General features: G+C 49.3%; 1 protein-coding gene across 6 annotated transcripts in view; it reads right to left on the reverse strand.

Moving 5' to 3' along the window:
- Positions 1-16,935, reverse strand: part of Wars1 (tryptophanyl-tRNA synthetase 1) — a 37,521-nt gene that overhangs the window by 3,200 nt on the left and 17,386 nt on the right. For all 6 annotated transcript variants that reach the window (XM_087195596.1, XM_087195598.1, XM_087195597.1 and 3 more), the window contains 5 exons: positions 14,207-14,326; positions 13,486-13,668; positions 9,502-9,602; positions 7,831-7,943; positions 7,572-7,745 (listed from right to left, as the gene is read on the reverse strand). In XM_087195596.1, the coding sequence (XP_087051722.1) occupies positions 7,572-7,745; positions 7,831-7,943; positions 9,502-9,602; positions 13,486-13,668; positions 14,207-14,326 (691 nt within the window). The remainder of the gene's footprint in view (positions 1-7,571; positions 7,746-7,830; positions 7,944-9,501; positions 9,603-13,485; positions 13,669-14,206; positions 14,327-16,935) is intronic.

Here is a 16,935-nt window from a genome sequence, read left to right on the forward strand (position 1 = left end):
ATGCCCATATTAGGAAAACAGAGCGAGCTCAAACAAATAACCTAATGTACAACCTCAAGCTCCTAGAAAAAGAAGAGCCTAACAAACCCAAAGCTAGTACAAGGGAGGAAATTATAAAGATCAGAGCAGAAATCAATGCAATGGACACTAAGAGAACGATACAAAAAAATCAATGAATCGAAGGGCTGGTTCTTTTTTTTTTTTTGGTACCAAGGATCGAACTCGGGTCCTTATGCTTGCAAGGCAAGCAATGGAACCACTGAGCTAAATCCCTGGCCCTAGTTCTTTTTTTTTTTTTTTTGGTACCGGGGATTGAACTCGGGTTCCTGCGCTTGCGTGGCAGGCAGCGAAACCACTGAGCTAAATCCCCAGCCCAAAGAGCTGGTTCTTTGAAAGAATAAAATTGACAAACCCTTAGCCAACCTTAACAAAAAAAGGAAAGAAAAGGCTCAAATCCATGCAATTAGGAATGAAAAAGGTGAAGTCACAACAGATCCCGCAGAAATCCAGAGGATCATCAATACCTACTTTGAGAACCTGTACTCTAATCAAATGGAAAACACAGAAGAAATGGATAGATTCCTAGATACATATGAGAAGTGATGAAGACATAAAAGTTGAATGAAGAAGATATAAAAATTCTAAACACCCAAATTACAATCCATGACATTGAAAATATAATTAAAAATTTACCAAAAAAAGAAAAGCCCAGGTCCTGATGCCTTCACTGCTGAATTCTACAAGACATTTAAAGAAGAACTAAAGCCATTACTCTTCAAACTCTTCTATGAAATTGAAAGGGAAGCAAGGCTTCCAAATTCATTCCTGGAAGCAAGTGCTACTTTGATTCCAAAAGCTGAGAGAGACCCAACCAAAAAAGAGAACTACAGGCCAATCTCCCTAATGAACACAGAAGCAAAAATCCTCAATAAGATACTGGCAAACAGAATAGAGAGGGTCATCAAGAAGATCATACACCCTGACCAAGTGGAATTCATCCCAGGGATGCAAGGATGGTTCAACATACACAAATCAATAAACACTATATTAACAAAGCCAAGGACAAAAACCATATGATCATCTCAATAGATGCAGAAAAAGCATCTGACAAAAATCCAACACACTCGCCTGCTGTGCAAGCGCAAGGACCCAAGTTCAATCCCCTATACCAAAAAAAAAAAAAAAAAAAAAAAATCCAACACCCATTCATGATAAAAACCCTGCAGAAATTGGAATAGATGGTTTTTATCTCAACCTGATAAAGGCTATCTATGAAATACCAAAAGCCAGCATCATACTAAATGGTCAAAAATTGAAAACCTTCATGCTAAAATCAGGAACAAGACAAGGATGTCCCCTATCCCAACTCCTGTTCAATAGAGTTCTGGAAACATTAGCCACAGCAATTGGAAAAGAGAAAGAAATAAAAGGAATAAAGATAGGAAGAAGTGAAACAGTCATTATTTGCTGACAATATGATACTTTATATAAAAGACCCAAAAACCTCCGTCAAAAGACTTCTAGACTTAATTGGCAGATTCAATAGAGTAGCTGGATACAAGGTCAACACGCAAAAATCAATAGCCAGGCCGGAGATTTAGCTCAGAGGTTCTACTGCCTGCCTCGGAAGCACAAGGTCCTGAGTTTGATCCCCGGTACAAAAAAAAAAAAAAAAAATCAATAGCCTTCTTGTACACAAATAACACTCAGGGCCAGGGATTTAGCTCAGTGGCATTGTGCCTGCCTCACAAGTGCAAGGTCCTGAGTTCAATCCCTGGTACAAAAAAAACCCAATTCCTTTCACAATAGCATCCAAAAAAATGAATTATCTAGGAATCAATCTAACCAAGGAAGCAAAAGTCCTCTACATTGACAACTACAGCACTCTGAAAAAAGATATGAAAGAGGATATAAGAAAATGGAAAGACATCCCATTTCTGGGTAGGAAGAACCAATATAGTGAAAATGGCCATACTTCATAAAGTGCTATATTGATTCAATACAATCCCGATTGATCCCAACAGTTTATTTCACAGAACTAGAGAAAACAATCCAAAAATTCATTTGGAACCAGAAGAGACCTAGAATAGCAAAAGCAATACTAGGGAACAGAGACATGGCAGTGGATACCACAATCCCCAACTTGAAATTATACTACAAAGCCACTGTGATAAAAACAGCATGGTACTGGCAAACAAACAGACCCAAGGATCAGTGGAATTGATTAGAAGATGCAGTCACAACTCCAGACATATTCAGCTGCCTCATCTTTTTTTTTGGTACCGGGGATCGAACTCTGGTCCTTATGGTTGCGTAGCAGGCAGCAAAACCACTGAGCTAAATCCCTGGAATGTCTCATCTTTGACAAAAGAGCCAACCACCCTCATTGGAGGAAAGATAGCCTCTTTAACAAATGGTGCTGGAAAAACTATTTCAATCTGCCAAAGATTAAAACTAGACCCATATCTTTCACCATGCACTAAACTAAAATCAAAGTGGATTAAAAATCTAAATATTAAGACAGAAACACTAAGGCTGGGCGTGGTGGCACACACTTGTAATCCCAGCACTTGGGAGGCAGAGGCAGGAGGATTGCCAGGAGTTTGAGGCCAGTCTGGGCTACAAAGTGAGTTCAGGGCCAGCCTGAACACAAAGTGAGATCTTGTCTCAAACAAAACAAAACAAATCCCCCCTCCGCACAAAACCCAGAAACACGAAACTTGCTGGAAGATAAGTTAGGTGGAACTCTTGAAGACATTGGGATAGGAAAAGACTTTATGAGCACAACACCTCAGTAGCACGGGAACTAGCACAAAGAATCAACAACTGGGATCTCATCCTATTTTTTTTTTTAGAAGAAAAAGGAGGAGGAGGAAGAGAAAGAGGAGCAGGGGAAGAAAAGGGGGAGGAGGAAGAGAAAGAGAAAAAGAAGAAAGCAAAAACAAAAAGGAACCCGCCATTTTTCTATAGCAGGATTCAACCCAATCCCAATTCAGCCACGTAGCCTCTTCCAAACCTGCCCTTGCCTCTGCTCAGCATGCACTGGGGCCCTCCCGCCTCTGCCCTTCCTGAGGCTGTCCTGGCTTGAAGGCCTCCTCCAGGAAGCCTTCCCAGAGACCTGGCCCAGGTGAAGTCCCTGAAGAACCTCCCTATTTCGTTTGTTTGTTTTGGGGACAGGATGTCCCTATGCAGTTCAGGCTGGCCTTGAACTCACTATATAGCCCAGGCTGGCCTCAAACTTGTAGCAATTCTCCTTCCTCACCCTCATGAGTGCTGATATTACAGGCACCACCACACCTGGCTAAACCTGAAGATAATTTTATACAATACTGTATTTTTAGTCATTTTGTGCATGCAATAGAGTTTGGTGGTGTGGAATTTACCATCGGTGGCATCATGTCAGAGCTCAATAAACTTTAGGTTATGAACAAGATGTGGTGGTTCATGCCTGTGATTCCAGCCCTCTGGGAGGCTGAGGCAGAAGGATCGGATCTCATCTTATTAAAAAGCTTCTGAGCTGCAAGAGAAACCACCAACAGAGCTGAGAGACAACCTACAATGTGGGAAAAAATTTTTTATCAGCTACACCTCAGACAAAGGACTACTATCTAGAATATATAAAGAACTGAAAAAAAATCAGACCTCCCCAAATATAAAGACCCAATTCAAAAATAGGCATCTGATTTCGCCACCGGCTGTGCAAGCGCAAGGACCCTAGTTCGATCCCCGGTACCAAAAAAAAAAAAAGGCATCTGAAACGAACAGACATTTCTCAAAGAAGTAAAAGCAGCAAATAAATATGAAAAAATGTTCAGCATCATTGGTCATTCGAGAGATGCAGATGAAAACAACGCTGAGATTCCACCTCACCCCAGAAAGAATGGCTGCTATCAAGAAATCAACCAGGGCTGGATTTAGCTCAGTGGTTTTGCCGCCTGCTGTGCAAGAGCAAGGACCTGAGTTCGATCCCCGGTGCCAAAAAAAAAAAAAAAAAAAAAAAAAAAGAAAGAAATCAACTAGTGTGGATCAGGGATTTAGCTCAGTGGTTCTGCCGCCTGCCTTGAAAGCACAAGGTCCTGAGTTTGACCCCTGGTACCAAAAAAAAAAAATTAACCAATAACAAATGTTGGTGGGGTTGTGGGGAGAAAGGAACCCTTCTCCATTGTTGGTGGGAGTGCAGACTGGTGCAACCACTGTGGAAATCAGTATGGCGATACCTCAAAGAACTAGAATTAGAGGTCCCATTTAACCCAGGTATTCCCCTGCTGGGTATTTTCCCAAAAGTATTAAGAGAACCATACCACAGCCATATATGCGCACCCATTTTTATAGCGGCACAGTTTGTAATAGCTAAATCTTGGAAACAGCCCAAGTGCCCATTAAGTGGAGACTGGATAAAGAAGATGTGATTAAAAAAAAAAAAATGGAGTACTCAGCCATAAAGAATGAGAAACTAGACATTTATAGCTAAATGGATGCATATTGAGGGCATACTCTTAAGTGAAATAAATAGGACACACACGTGTAAATACTGAATAGTTTCTCTGGTGTGAGAAACTAAAAGTGTAAATAAGGATCAAAAAGTACAACTGATAATGTGAAATAGGAATAAAAGCTCCAAAGGGGTTGGGGAAAGGAAAGAAGAGAAAGGAAAAAATATGAGAAAAGGAAAAAATAGAAACAAAGTCTTTGTTTTTTTTGTACCAGGGATCGAACGTGGGACCTTGTGCTTGCGAGGCGGGCAGCAGAACCACTGAGCTAAATCCCTGGTCCACAAAGTCTTTGTTAATAGGGAGGTGTGGAAGGATTGAAGGGAGGGTGGGGGAATGGGGAAATAATAAGAACCAAGATACATCATGTAAAGGTACAAGATCCCAATGATGAGTGTAACTGTATTGTACACCTAAAATGTACCAATAAACTCAATGGAAAAGGAAAAGAAATATAGAGAAAGTATTGTATTAAAATATATTAGCTGAGAAGAATAAAGTATGTGGAATTAAAAAAAAGAAGTTATAAAACAAATTCATTTATGCAAATGGAAAAAACCATGGAAAATAAGAAGTAAAAGGAAAGAAAAAAACCCCACCTAGTCCTGGACTCCTGCGGTCACCGTGACCTGGCGGCGGGGGCGGGGGGGGTACAACAAGGCACAGGCATCTGCCTGGGGCCAGACACAGGCCAGGCCCTGCACGCTCCTCGGCAGTGGACAGGACAGCACCAGCTGGCCAGTGCCCACCTGCAGGGCCTCTGCACGGACCCTTCATCCAGCAGAGGGTGCTGCAAATGGTGGGTCACGTTGAGGAAATGCTGGCTTCAGTCCCCAGTAGCGGGTGGGCTCTGCAGTGTCTTCACCTAGCTGGTGAGGAGCGCTGGCCCAGCGTGTCCAGACGCCCTGTATGTGGCGGGAGTGGCAGGGTTGGCTGTGAGTGACGGCTAGAGTGACGATGCCAGGCAGGGACACTGGCCCCTGGATGTCTGGTGGGAACCAGCTGGAAGACCCGACTCACAGGAGACCAAGGAGAACATGGCCTGGGATGGGGCCGGCCCAGAATGCGGCCACTTGGGCCAGGATGATGGAAGCGGGTGAGATGCACTCAACCAAGTGACCGTGGGAAGGTGAGGCCAAGCAGGGCACCTGCATGGAGGGCAGAGACTTGGTTCAGCTACCAAGGCCTTCGAGCTAGGCAGGGCCTTGCCCGGAGGGCGCCCAGACCTGGGGCCATCAGAGGGCGCTGGAGTGGGTGCTGATCACAAGCGAGTGACCTGCGTTGGATGTGTGTGGCTCAGAACACGCGGTTCCACATTTTCTTGTGGGTGGTACTGGGGATTGAACCTGGAACTCCACACTGAGCTACATCCTCAGTCAGCCGTTTTGATTTTGAGACACCGTCTTGCTAAGTTGCCCAACCTGAACTCCAGATCCTCCTGCCTCAGCCTCCCAGAGGGCTGGGGTTACAGGCATGTGAAGCTCCACATGTACAGGGCTGCCATGGATGGTCCCACCGGACAGCCCTGAGGAGGTGGGCTTCATCTCACCCTCCACCGTCCAACGTTTCCTCTTCAAACTAAACTTTACCTTTGGGGCACGTGCTAGTGTCAGTGACCTTACATAAGCTCTGCCTTGGGTCTTCGAGGACAGTGGGACTTTCCGCTTCAGAAGACAATCTGGACAGCAAAGGTCCCTGGCCCGAGAAGGCAATGGCAGCCCTGTGGTGTGGTGGGAGGTGCGTGGTCCTCACCCTGGCTGACAGTGTTCCCGAACCCCCTGAGGTTTCCCGAGTGACAGGAGCATCCCTTGTTAAGATGCTCTGTCCTGTACCCAGTTCCTCAAATCTTCCTGGTGATGCCTGAGTTTCTGCCCATGAAGGACAGGGTGGGGCCCCCACATCCCTCAGGACGGGCTGCGAGGGAGGGGGTAGCGGCCAGAAGGCCCAGCCTCTCATCCTCCCAGGGGCCTGCAGTGCTGAATCTGGGCTGCAGACCGAGTTCCGGAAGCCGTCGGCCGGGCGGGCCGAACTGAGGTCCGGGGAGCAGTGCGGCTCTGCACCTGGCGCACCTGTCTCCCCAGCTATTCCTGTGGGTCCTGGTGACAAACTGATGGGCACGGCGCCTGGCTGACTTCTTCAGGCTGTGGCGGGGGCTTGGGGTGGGCAAGGGAGTGTCAGAACAGGACTAGGTCATGGACAGCACTGGGGGTGGGGAACCAGCCACGGCACAGGTCACACAGGTGCTCTGGGTAGAGAGCAGTGCAGCCCCGCATGGTGGTGCACGCCTGGAATCCCAGCAGGAGGACTGCAAGTTCCAGTCCAGCCTGGGCAATGTAGCTACTTAATGAGGCCCTGTCTCAAAATAAAAAATAAAAAAATAGAAGGGCCGGGGATGCAGCTCAGTGCAAAGGCCAGGGGTTCATTCCCCAGTCCACGAGAGGGGCCAGCCAGTCTGGCCTACTGCCTCACAGCCCCAGACCAATGGAGCCTGACTCACTTCCAGCCTTGCTGTGTCCCAGCTGCTGCTTGTGCCCTCCATCTCCCCCATTGTGGAGATTCTGTCCAAAGGCTGAGCTGGGCCTGAGAAGGGTTTTTTTTTTTTTTTTTTTTTTTTTTTGGGTACTGGGGATTGAACTTGGGTCCTTGCGCTTGTGCAGCAGGCGATGAAACCACTGAGCTAAATCCCTGGCCCTGGTTTGTTTTTTAAAGACAGGGTCAGGCACCTGTCCCAGCGCTTGGGCTTGGAACAGATGGAAACGCTGGATAGTTTGATGACAGTCTCTCCTTTTTTTTCTTGGTACTGGGGATCGAACTTGGGTCCTTCAGCTTGTGAGGCAGGTGGCGTTACCACTGAGCTAAATCCCTGGCCCTTGATGACAGTCTCTAAGGTGCTGCCACAGTGTTGGTAAGAAAGGCAGGAAAAAGAGAAAGGAAGGAAAAAAACACCCAGGTTTTTACCTAAATGAAAAGAAACAAAACAAATCCCCTGCTGTCTGGGACCCGGACGGGCCACCTCCAGGTGTGCAGGCCTGGAGCAGCAGGGAGCTGTGTGAGCCCGCGTGCGCTCGCGAGGCGGCTCACCTTGGTCCTGATCTGCTTGGCCGTGTCTGTGAGGAAGATGGAGGAGTTGGGGTCGCTGGCGCTCATCTTGGTCTGGGCGCCCTGTAGGGCCGGGAAGAAAGTGGAGTGCAGCAGCGCCGGCTTAGGGTAGCCGATCCTGGGGGCCACGTCCCTGGTCATCCGGAAGTAGGGGTCCTGGAGGGACAGAGCCGGCTGAGCACGCTGGGCCGCAAGTGTGCAGAGCTGGGTGCCTGTGCCCCGCCTGGGGCTGCCCGCTGACCTGGTCGATGGCGCAGGGGATGAGGCACTGGATGTCGGCCCGGTCCCCGAAGATCTGCGGGAAGCAGTTGCTGAAGGAGGGCGCGGCCTGCACGGCGGGGAAACTGATCTTCCCTGCAAGCGGAGGAGAGAGGTTCACACCAGGACCCCACACGCCTCCCCGTGTGTACCTCCCGAGAGCAAATCCGTGGAAGCCTGGAAATCACTAAAGATCGGAAACACACTGAAGGGTAGCGAGGAGAAGAAAGCCCAGTCTGCCTCTGGCCTGGCCATGTTTCCGCTGTCTCTGCTTTGGTGGGGAGGGCGCTATCCAGCGCCCCCTAGCCCTTTCCCTCCGTTCCGTTCCCCTCGGGGTTATTAAATCTGCCCCTTCTATCCCTTTAGTATCTGTGCTGCTGAACCACTCTCACACCTGTGGCCACGCAGGCTGCTCCCATCTCCGATTGTCATAAATGATAATGAAATTGCTATTGAAGGGCTCCTGCGTTCTGCATGCTGCTGCTGTCCTCACTGCTATGGTCGAATCTTTGGCCCTGTACCCCTGGGCGAGTGGGGCTGAGCCAGTCCCCGCCTGCAGTGGGGTGTGCTCCGGCTGTAGCTGAGAGCACACTGAGGGCCTGGCTGCAGCACCCCGGTGAGAAGTGGGTGCTGCTTCCTCCCCCTCCAGTGCCACCTCTGTGTGGCTTCTCATGGGAGGTGGTGGCCACTGGAGCAGACTGTACCAACACCCAGCAGGCCGTGGAGTCGCCCACGCTCAAGTTCCAGCAGCAACTAAGCAATTTTTCTGACTGGCCAAGAAACCAGGACTGGATTCCCCGCAGGCCAGTGCCAATCGGCACAGTGAGGGCCTCTGCCTTAGGCGTCACACAAAAAGGTCGCCTGAACAAACTCCATGTGTGCCTGTCAATTATTTTTCTATTGTCCTGTCTTCCTGTCCCCACTGACAAGGAAAGCACCTCTGACACGACCTGTCCTCGTTTTGTGGTCACTATCTCTGATTTCTGGAAGCCCTTCGGTCTGTAAAATCCCCCTCTTGCCCGGCTCATGGGAAGACAGATTCCATTTTAAGGAATGAAGTGATGCCAGTTAACACGGTTGAGCTGAACTGTTGGGTGTTTGTTCTTTGACAGTTTTCAAGCCACTTCAGAAAGAGACACCATGTCCAGGGTTCTCACTGTCTCTGGGGAGACCTGGCAGGTCCCAGCCCTGCACGCAGAAAGTGCGCAGCTGAGGCCAGTTCCAGGTGGCTCCTCACGCTCTGCCCCCTCCTTAGCCACCTGCCCAGTGCAGCTTTCACTCTGGGATCCTCCTACTGGGACTCGGACCATAAAAACCCTTCCCCAAAGCCCGGCTTCGAGTATGTGTCAAGTGTAAGAGGCTGTTTTCTTCTGTTCTCTCCCTCCCTAAGCCTACAGTGAGTGGCTGGGCAGAGGAGCACTTTTGTTCCTAAGGAACACCCTGGCGCGCCCCGGGAAGCAGCCCTGCTGGGCAAGCGCCTGACATTTCAGGACGTCCTACTTAGGGACTCACTGCAATGTGGATCTCAGAGCCACTTGGGTCCCCAGAGTGGATGAAGCCCAGGCACTCGGCCAAGGTGTGGCACCACTTCTCTGAGCCCCTCAGAGCTCTGCTGAGCTTGGGGCAGGGAGGCCACGGTGGCCGCAGGCCTTACCGATGCAGTCACTGTCCGTGAAGCCGAAGATGCCTTTCACCTGGTTGAAGGTGACATGCTTCTGAATCTTCACCACATTCTTGTAGAAGCCTGGGCTCATCCTGCAGAGACAACGAGAATCAGACTGCAGTGGGAGGGGCTCCCACAAGGACAAGGGAGCAGCATGAAAACTGATGCCCAGTCGGCGTTGTGGTGCACACCTATGAGCCTAGAACTCTGGGAGGCTGAGGCAGGAGGACTTCGAGTATCAGCCCAGCCTGGGCAACTCTGCGAGACCTGCTCTCAAAATAAAAAACTAGAAAGGGTTGGGGATGTAGCTCAGTGCGAAGGCCCTGGGTTCCACCGCTAGAACTGCAACAAAATAAGACAGAATAAGACCTGGATGCCTGTGAGGTATGTGTGGGTCACTCGCTGGGCCTAGACCCAGCTGGGGGCCGAGTGTGTGCAATGCATGAACACTGGAAAGGTGGGGCGAAGGCACCTGTAGGCAGAGACGCCCGCAGCAGCTACACTGCTCTTCACCTGTGGAGAGAAAGATGGAGACCAGCACGAAGCCAGCACAAAGCTACAGGCAATGAGGCCAGGGCACACCAGGCCCAGGGGCCAGGGGCTGCTGCAGTGTGGTCAGCGGCTGAGTGTGTGGTGGGGAGCTGGGCTGGGGCCCTGGGAGCTTCTCTGCTGAGACGGACTATGGTGGAGGTGACTGCTCTCGCAGCGGGACAGCTTTCAGAGCAGAACCGACGAGCCCAGTGAGGAGGCAGACAGTCCTCCGAGGGCCAGGCTTGTGGCTGTTGAAGCAGCTTGGTCAGGTCAAAAATACAGACTTTGTGTTAAATTCAAGATAGAAAAGCAAGACTCTCGTGTTTAGAATAAATTCTTAAATCAGGTTGAGATGCTGAAGTTCTTATTTCTGTGTGTGTGTGTGTGTGTGGTAGTAGGGACTGAATCCAGGCCTCTGCACTAAGCTACATCCCCAAGCCTTTTCATTTTTATTTTATTTGAGAGACAAGGTCTCGCTATGTAGCCCAGGCTGGCCTCGAACTCATGGAGATCCTCCTGCCTCAGCCTCCCGAATGCTGGGATCACAGGAGTGCGCCATGACACCCAGCTCCCCCAGCCCTTTCTAATTTTCAAATAGGGTCTTGCTAAACCACTAAGTTGCCCAGGCTGGGTTCCCACTGGCAATCCTCTTGCCTCAGCCTCCGAGAGTGGCAGCATTACAGATGTGTGCCATCATGCCTAGCCTGACTTTCATCTTTACTCAGCATGTGTAAAGAACAAGGAAGTTCTTACTGAGCCAAGGGGGGAGCAGAGACCCCCCGCTACCAGTCAGCCTGGGACACAGCTGCAGAATGTGTTGGAAGATGTGTCTGTCACGTCACGAGGCTTGGTCAAGGGTTCACTGCCCCACCGCACGACTGCCCACTGAGGTCTTCTCAGATTCACTCTGGTGTTTGCTCCCGTCCTGCCACCAGCATCTAAGCTCGGGAGGCGGGCTTGGCTCTGCCCCATGGGATCTGTAGCCTTAGGAGGCCCAGCTTCGGACAGCATAGTACCGAGCGTCTCATTCCCTGCCCCCAAACCCGGGGCAGAGGGTTCCACCACACTGTGATGCCATGCGGGTGCTAGGGACTGGAGGGGGACCGTCACCGGGCTGTGGGGAGGGAAGGCTCCCAGCAGGGGAGAGGGTGCTCAAGCATGTGCCTATCGCTGGGGTGTGGGGTCAGAGGACGCATGGGATTCTGGGCAGCGCAGAGTGCCTGGAAGTGGGGGTGGGAGGGTGAGGGGGTGGGGGCTGCAGACTGTCCCACCCCATCGGTGGTGACAACGGCACTGGAGAGGTGCACGGAGGCTGAGTCACGGGGCTGAGCGTGAGGCAAGGAGCAATTGTCTCTTACCACCTGCCGATGGGGAACTGACTGGAGCAGGCAGAGCATCCCTGCCGTTTCGGAAGATCCCTGCCCAGTGGGGGACAAGGACTGGGTGGGCTGCAGTAGGGCGGGAAGAGGCTGCATGCGAAAGCACAGAAGATGGGTGAGTTGGTGCACACTTGTGATCCTAGCTACTGTACTTAGGAGGCTGAGGCAGGCAGGTCATAAATTATAAGCCAACCTGAGCAACAGGGAGCCCCTGTCCCCCACCAAAGTGAGACAGCAGTTACTGCGCCATGTGGGCAGCCTGGCTCTTGAGGAGGAGCAAAAAAGCTACAGTGAGTCTGTGGTGAGATCAAGCAGGCTAATCAGGTCATTTTAAGGAATGAAGAAAAGTGCCACAACGACAATACTCATAACATCTGTGTTCCCACAGGGCTACTAAAAGAGCAGGACCCAGACCCATTTTCCTTCCTCAAGGACACTACAGTGCCTCATGATGGAAAGAAAATCGAATGGGAAAAAGTGAGAGGATTAATTACTTTCCTAAGGGACTGTCTTACTTGCTTTTCCTAGTCCACAGTCAGCTGGGTCCAAGGCAGTGCAGCATAGCAGAGGGGCATCACAGAGCAGAACAGTCCATGGCAGGCAGGCAGGAGACAGCAAAGCAGCGAGCAACAAGCAACCACAGCAGCCCTCTCTCTGTCCCAAATATTCTATCCAGGCTGCAGGCCCTTAGGGCGGGTAGCACTCACAGCCAAGGAGGCCTTCCCATCACCCACGCCAGAACTGTGCCAAACCCATCAGTGGACTGACTAACTTAGTCACCATGCACCCTTGACCCCAGCATCTTACACCTTGGATCCAGCCAACTCTGAAAAGCCCCACCTAGGACTCCCTGAGGCTTTGGGGGGCATCTAGACATGAGCCATAATGGGCCGTGTCAGGACATCTGATGCTCCCAGTGGATATAAAGGTACTTACTACTCAGGAGGGAACAGCCACGCTCTGCGGTGCTGACAGCCTTGGCCTAGGAACTGGGGTGAGGGCGTCCAGCCAAGTGAGACGCGTCTGGATCTGCTAAACCCTCGCCCTTGCAGGGAGCACTTGTAGGGTCAAGACTTTCTCTGCAGTGCTGGGGATGGGACCCAGGCCCCCACGCATGCTAGGCAAGTGCTCTGCCACCACACTACACTCCGGCCCTCAATTTTGAGCTTTAGCTTTAGTATTTTTTTGTTAATGACTGACCAGAGTCTTGTTTTTCTAGTATACTTCTTGGTAATCACTTGGGATGAAGCTCAAGACCTCAGAAATTTAAGAATTTTTAGCCGGCATGGAAGAGCATAACTGTAATCATAGCACTCCAGAGGCTTAGGCAGGAGGATCCCTGGGAGTTTGAGGCCAGCCTGAACTACATAGTGAGGCCTTGTCTCAAACAAACAGAAAAGAACAAAACAAACAAAAAAATGTCCCCAAAATGAAGAATTTTCAGAATGAAATATGTTGACCTGTTAAAAGCCTGATTTAAAAAACTGCACTATCAGCTGGGTATGGTGGTGTAGGCCTATAATCTCAGCATTTGGGAGGCTGAGGCAGGAGGATCGTTGAAAGTTTGAGGCCAGTCTGAGTTACATAGCAAGACCCTGTCTCAAAAAACAAAACAAAGCAAAACAGAACAAAACAAACACCCAAACTGGACTGTGAGAGAACTGTGTAAGCAGTGAGTGTGCTCTGTGAGGAAAAGGTACCATGAAAAGGGAAAGAGCAGCTGTCCCTGGAGAGAAACAGTAGTCCAGGAGTACTGCTGTCACAAGCTGAGGATGACAACACCATGCTGCCGGGACTCGGCTTGTCTTAGATTTCTGTTAATATAACTGCAAAGGAGACAACTGTTTCCCCATGATGCTGACATGACCGAGTCCTTTCTGTGCACACACCCAGCTGTGGGCTTTCAGACCTACTGGTAAGCAAAACCAAGAAAGCAGACCTTTCAATGTAGACAGAGAAACAGCCACCAGGCCTTGGGTCCCTCTGGCATTCCGGTTCTGCAGTGGCCATTGACTTGCTGTCGGCACCCACTTACACAAAGTGCAGCCGTGCATCTTCTCCTTACCCCATGTACTCGAGGTCGGAGAAGATGAAAGTCTTGTTGATGTCAAAGCCGCAGGCGATGATGTCCTTGGCATTCTCCAAGGTGTAGCTGTAGGCTTGCTCCAGGGTAAGGTCCTTCCACAGGTATTTCTCGTCGTCGGACATCTGGACGACCAGGGGCACATTGAATACGTCCTGCAGCCACCTAGGGAATGGGGGAGGGCATGGTGCCTGCCTGAGGAAGGCCGCTCTGCACCAACACACAGGTCCCGCTTACTTCTGGCCTGTAAAACCTAGGATTTTACCACGCTGGCATTATCCTTCCAGTTTCAGTAAATGTGCTGCCGAAGCAAGCACACCATGCTGTACATTAGGCGACCCATAATGAAATCTACTGCTTCACACTGAAAGGCTCTCATGTGCCAGACCTGCGCCAGCTGCTTTTCCACTCCCCTCACTGGAGGTGAGGGCAGACAGGTAAGCCCACAGTGCACTGGCCTATGACATGGGGACAGGGAGGAGGAGAGGGCAGCAAGCCTGGCCGAGTCCCCGGCGCTGCTCTCCCATCATGCCTTGTGTCTCTCAAGTGAGCCCTGCAGCATGGGCAGAAGCCTTGAAGGTGAAATGCCTGACACTTGGCTGCTCAGCAAACCGGAAATGGTACAGTCTGGCCAGCTCTGCAGATGCCCTGTAAGTACCGCAGTCAAATGAGAAGAATCATGCAATGTTGATGCCATACTCACTTTGTGAAAATGAAGGGGATGAGGTGACCAACATGCATGGCTTCAGAAGAGGGGCCCCGGCCCGTGTACAGGTAAAATGGCTTCTTATTCTCGTAGGCGTCGAGCACTTGATTCATATCTCTGATGTAAAAAGAGAAGGGGAAGAAGTATGATTCTCGGGAAAATGCCACAGCAGCAAAGCTTGTTTGGAAATGAACAATACAGACAGACAAAACAACACCATGATGAACTTGTCTGTTAGCTTTGGTACTGATGATGCAGAAAGGACAGGAAGTTGGACCAAGGTGGTTTCTTGTGTGCATGACCGAAAAGGCTAAGGCAGGCAGGCTTGCGGTCCTCGGTTTGGAAGATGGATCTGGCTGGGGAGCCCCTGGGACTCTTGGCAAGTCCTGGTTATCAATGCCTGCATGCTGTGTTGTACACACTTCCCTGGCTGGGAATTTGTATTTTTCATTTTATTTTAATTAATTTATTTGCTTTTGATTTTAGTTTTATTAGTACACATCTGTAGTATATTATTGCATTCATTGTGGGGAATTGGTGCATTTACGTAACATTTACATTAACATTTAATTCCTTTTACTTCCCCTTCCCCTCCTCTTCCTCTGTGCCCCTCTATCTCTTGGTAGTTCTGGAAAGCTCCCCGAGGAATTCCCATGTTCAGCAGGTGTAAAGCCAACCAACACTGCTGGATACGAATGTTCGCAGTTTCTGGGCAAAGTGTCCCAGAATAAGAGAGGAACAGCCACCTTTTCCAGAGGTCTGGATAGGAAAGTCCAGGTAACAGTAATTTAAAGCAGAGTTCCTGCCTGTAATCCCAGTATTCAGGAGGCGGAGGCAGAAAGATTGCTGCGAATTCGAGGCTAGCCTGGGCCACATACCTCTGAGGTCGGCCTGAACTACAACACCCCCCACCCCCCACCCCCTGCCGACTTCCTCATGCCAAAGGTCAACTATGCTGGTTTCAGCATGGATGGGATTATGGGCCCTCTGGGTTGTGTGGCTAGTTTTGAATACTGCTTTTGCAACAAGGAAGAAAAGAATCTTTTTGGCTCTTACAACTCATCAAATTATACTTTTATGGGCTTACAGAAGACAGAAGAGTGCAGCTGTCATGTGAATTGCCCTCCCCGCAATTACAAGCAGTAGCTGCGAGCTCACTAGCAACAGGCCCTGCGTGAGTGCTCGAGGGTGTGCACTAGTGTCTGTGGCAACCAGCCGGCCTCTGTCCAGCTCTGCAGCCGCACGGCCGGGGCGCCTCACAGGTGGCGACGCTGGGCAGAGTGGCACTCTCAAATGCAAGGAAGAGCACAGACAGGCTCAAGCGCTATGCTTCCCTCAGCCAGGAGCCCATGGGGATACACTCATAAGGGCAGCGAGAGCGGTAACATGTGAGGACAAAGAGCTTTGATTTCAGATCAGCAAAATGGTAAACTATGAGCTAGCATGACTGGGCTGGCAAGGAAGAGGACTCAAATTACTAAAACCAGGAATTAAGCAACATGACACTGACCTCAGAGGAATGAAAGGGCTGTAAGGGCACACCGTAGACAGGGAATGACAACAAATTAGATCACCTTGTTGACACAGAGAAATTCCTACAGAAATGAACCACTGGAACCGACCCAAGAAGAAACTGAAATCCAAATGGATGTTTAATAAGCAAAAAGACTGAATTAGTAATCAGAAAACTTTCCACACAGAAAAGTCCAGGACGAGATGGCTTCACTAGTTATTTCTTTTTCTTTCCGTGTGTGTGTGTGTGTGTTTGTGTGTATGTGTGGTACTGAAAACTGAACTCAGGGCCTGGTGCATGCTGGGCAATGCTCTATACCACTGAGCTACACCCCAGCCCCTCTCTGGCTATTTTCTGCAAATGTTCAAAAAGGAATTAACACCAACCCTTCAGAAACTCTTTCCCAACTTATTCTGGGTGGCTTGTACTATACCCTGACACCATAACCAAACAGACACACAGGCAGAATTACAGACCAGAATCCCTGACGAATAAAGATAAAATCCTCAACATCTCACAGACCAAATCCAGCAACATATAAAAAAGATTCCATACACACTATGACCAAGTGGGATTTGTCCCAGGAATGCAAGGTTGATTTAACCTAACAAAAACCTGTCAAGGTATTAATGGAATAAAGGGAATTATTATAGAATAAAGAATCTACACGATCATCTTAATAGGAAACAGAAAAGGATTTAAAAAAATCTAATGTCTCTTGAAAATAAACACACTCAACAAACTAACAACAGATGCAAACTACATTAACATGATGAAGGTCACTTACACTGACACCATGAAGCTGACACTGTCCTCTCCCACTATCGGGAACAAGACAAGTTTGGCCACCCTCACCATCACCATTCAACACTGCCCCCCAAGTTGTGGTCGGAGCAACTTAGTGAGAAAAAGAAAACCAAACTGAAGGGGTGCAGTGTATTCACCAGTGACATAATTCTAAACATAGAAAATTTTATAGAAAACACTCACACAGAAAGGAAAAAACCCACTGGAGCTAATAAATTCAACCAAGTTTCAAGATATAAGATCAATACACACAATTCACAGCAACAGCGAAAACTATCAAAATGAAATTAAGAAAATGCCATTTACTATAGTACAAATAACATAAAATCCTTAGAAGTAATTTAACCAAAGAAGTATAAAACATGTACATTGAAAAGTACAAAATACCACTGAAAGATGTAAGCGG

This window comes from Heterocephalus glaber, unplaced genomic scaffold (genome assembly GCF_053883595.1).
Source record: "Heterocephalus glaber isolate CG9 unplaced genomic scaffold, H.glaber_assembly_v1.0 deba00001608, whole genome shotgun sequence".
In the NCBI taxonomy this organism is placed as follows: Eukaryota; Metazoa; Chordata; class Mammalia; order Rodentia; family Bathyergidae; genus Heterocephalus; species Heterocephalus glaber.